We start from the raw sequence: 1899 nt of genomic DNA, 5'->3' as shown, positions 1-1899 counted from the left end.
TAGTCAGTACGGCTAGGGGTCAAGTGTACCCGTCACATGCCCCATGAGCTGACCTTGCTCTCTTTTGCAAGCAAGAAGAAGATAGGAGGACTCAGTTTGCAATATCTAAGCCAGCCACTGGGAAAGAAAGAAGTAATTACATTGGGGGAGGGGGGTCGGATTAGGAGAAGGAAAGAAGGGGCAAGTAATGATTTCGGTGTTAAAAAATTGGGAAGCTGAGACCCAGCTTGTGTACCTTTCTTCTGAAGAAGGATCTACTTTTTTTTTCAGAGGGCTGACCCTATCAGACTAGCTTTCACAGTTCCCCTCTGCTAGAAAGCCCAGAGAACATGAGGGATGGGATTCATCTACTCGGGTTTAGACATGTCCTGTGGAAGGGCTTTATTCAGCTGCCCACTTCTCACTGCCAATATGGAGCTGCCCTGAGGAATCCCAGACATGCAGGAATCCCACCGTTCAGCTTGGCTGGGTAATGGAAGAGAGAACAGCGTGTTCAGAGTAAGTTTTCTCCCACTCTTGGGCAGGTGTGGCATTTCAACAGCTCCCACTTACAGGATCACAATTGTGTTGACGCTAAAGAAGGAAGAAAGCCAGGGAACGTTTTTACACTTTTCAACACCAGTCCTGTATTTCCTTAAGACACAGATTCCCTTCTCCCCCTTCTCATTCCACAAACAGTCCCAAGATTCTGCACTTCTAAAGATACAGCTGGTACACAAAATATGCGCTTACGAGTGGTCCACACTTCATCAAAAGACATCCACAACCTGTTTATTCCTGGTGGATCTCAACTAGTATGAGCGCTCGATGCAGACCACAGTTTTCTGAGTGCATTTCCTAGAGCGCCCTTGACCTCCCTGTTCCGCAGGCTGTAGAGGAGTGGATTGACCATGGGTGTGAGGATGGTGTAGAAAAAGGAGAGCGCTTTATTGTGCTGCCTCAGTGAGGCTGTCCTGGGTATCATAGAGACAACGATGAGGGTACCATAGAAAACAGTGACCACGATGAGGTGAGAGGAGCAGGTGGAGAAGGCCTTCTGCCTACCCATGGTGGTTGGGATCCTCAGGATCACAGCTATGATGCAGATATAGGATACCAATGTGAATACAGATGGGAAGACTACATCCAGGAATCAGATGATGAAAGTAACCAGTCTAAGCACCGTGGTGTCACTGCAGGCAAGCTCTAGCAATGGGGCAAAATCACAGAAGAAGTGATCAATTGCATTGGGACCACAGAACTGTAACTTGGAAAATTGTCCAGTGACTATGGGAGACATTAGTAATCCTGCTAGCCAGGACCCAGCCGCCAGCTGGAGGCAGACCTTCCAGTTCATGAGGCTTGCATAGAGCAGGGGTTGACATATGGCCAAGTACCGATCATAGGACATGGTGGCCAGAAGATAACACTCAGTACCTGCAAAACAGCCAAAGAAAAAGAACTGTGTCATGCAGCCTTGAGCAGAAATGCTTCTGTCCCTGGTTAGGAAGCTGGCCAGCAGCCTGGGCAGGATAGTGGAGGTATAGCAGATTTCCACACTGGAGAAATTCCCCAGGAAGATGTACATGGGAGTGTGAAGATGCCGATTTGCCACCACCACCACAACAGTGAGGATGTTGCCAAACACGGTCACCATGTAGATCATGAGAGAGAGGAGAAAGAGAGGCATCTGAAGCTTGGGGACATTACTCAGTCCCAGCAGGAGGAACTCCACTGGTGATGTCCGGTTGTCCCATTCCTCTTTCTCCATGAAGTGCTGTAGGACCTTCTTTTTCCCACTTGGCAGGAAGGGAAGCTGAGGAAGGGCATGCGCTTCTGTGTTTGTTGTAAAAAGGAGTTGGGAAGAAATCCCTGCCAGAAACAACATGGAGGTTTTCCCTCATTTGACTGAAATCACAC

General features: G+C 48.5%; 1 protein-coding gene across 1 annotated transcript; it reads right to left on the bottom strand.

Annotated features, from left to right (window-relative positions):
* Positions 1-787: 787 nt before the first annotated feature.
* LOC127025963 (olfactory receptor 1020-like) lies at positions 788-1750 on the bottom strand. The gene is given in 1 exon segment (XM_050911106.1): positions 788-1750. A coding segment is annotated over 1 exon segment (963 nt).
* Between the last annotated feature and the right edge of the window lie 149 nt (positions 1751-1899).

This window comes from Gymnogyps californianus, chromosome 26, assembly GCF_018139145.2.
Source record: "Gymnogyps californianus isolate 813 chromosome 26, ASM1813914v2, whole genome shotgun sequence".
NCBI lineage: Eukaryota > Metazoa > Chordata > Aves > Accipitriformes > Cathartidae > Gymnogyps > Gymnogyps californianus.
This window is presented reverse-complemented; position numbering and strand designations above follow the sequence as displayed.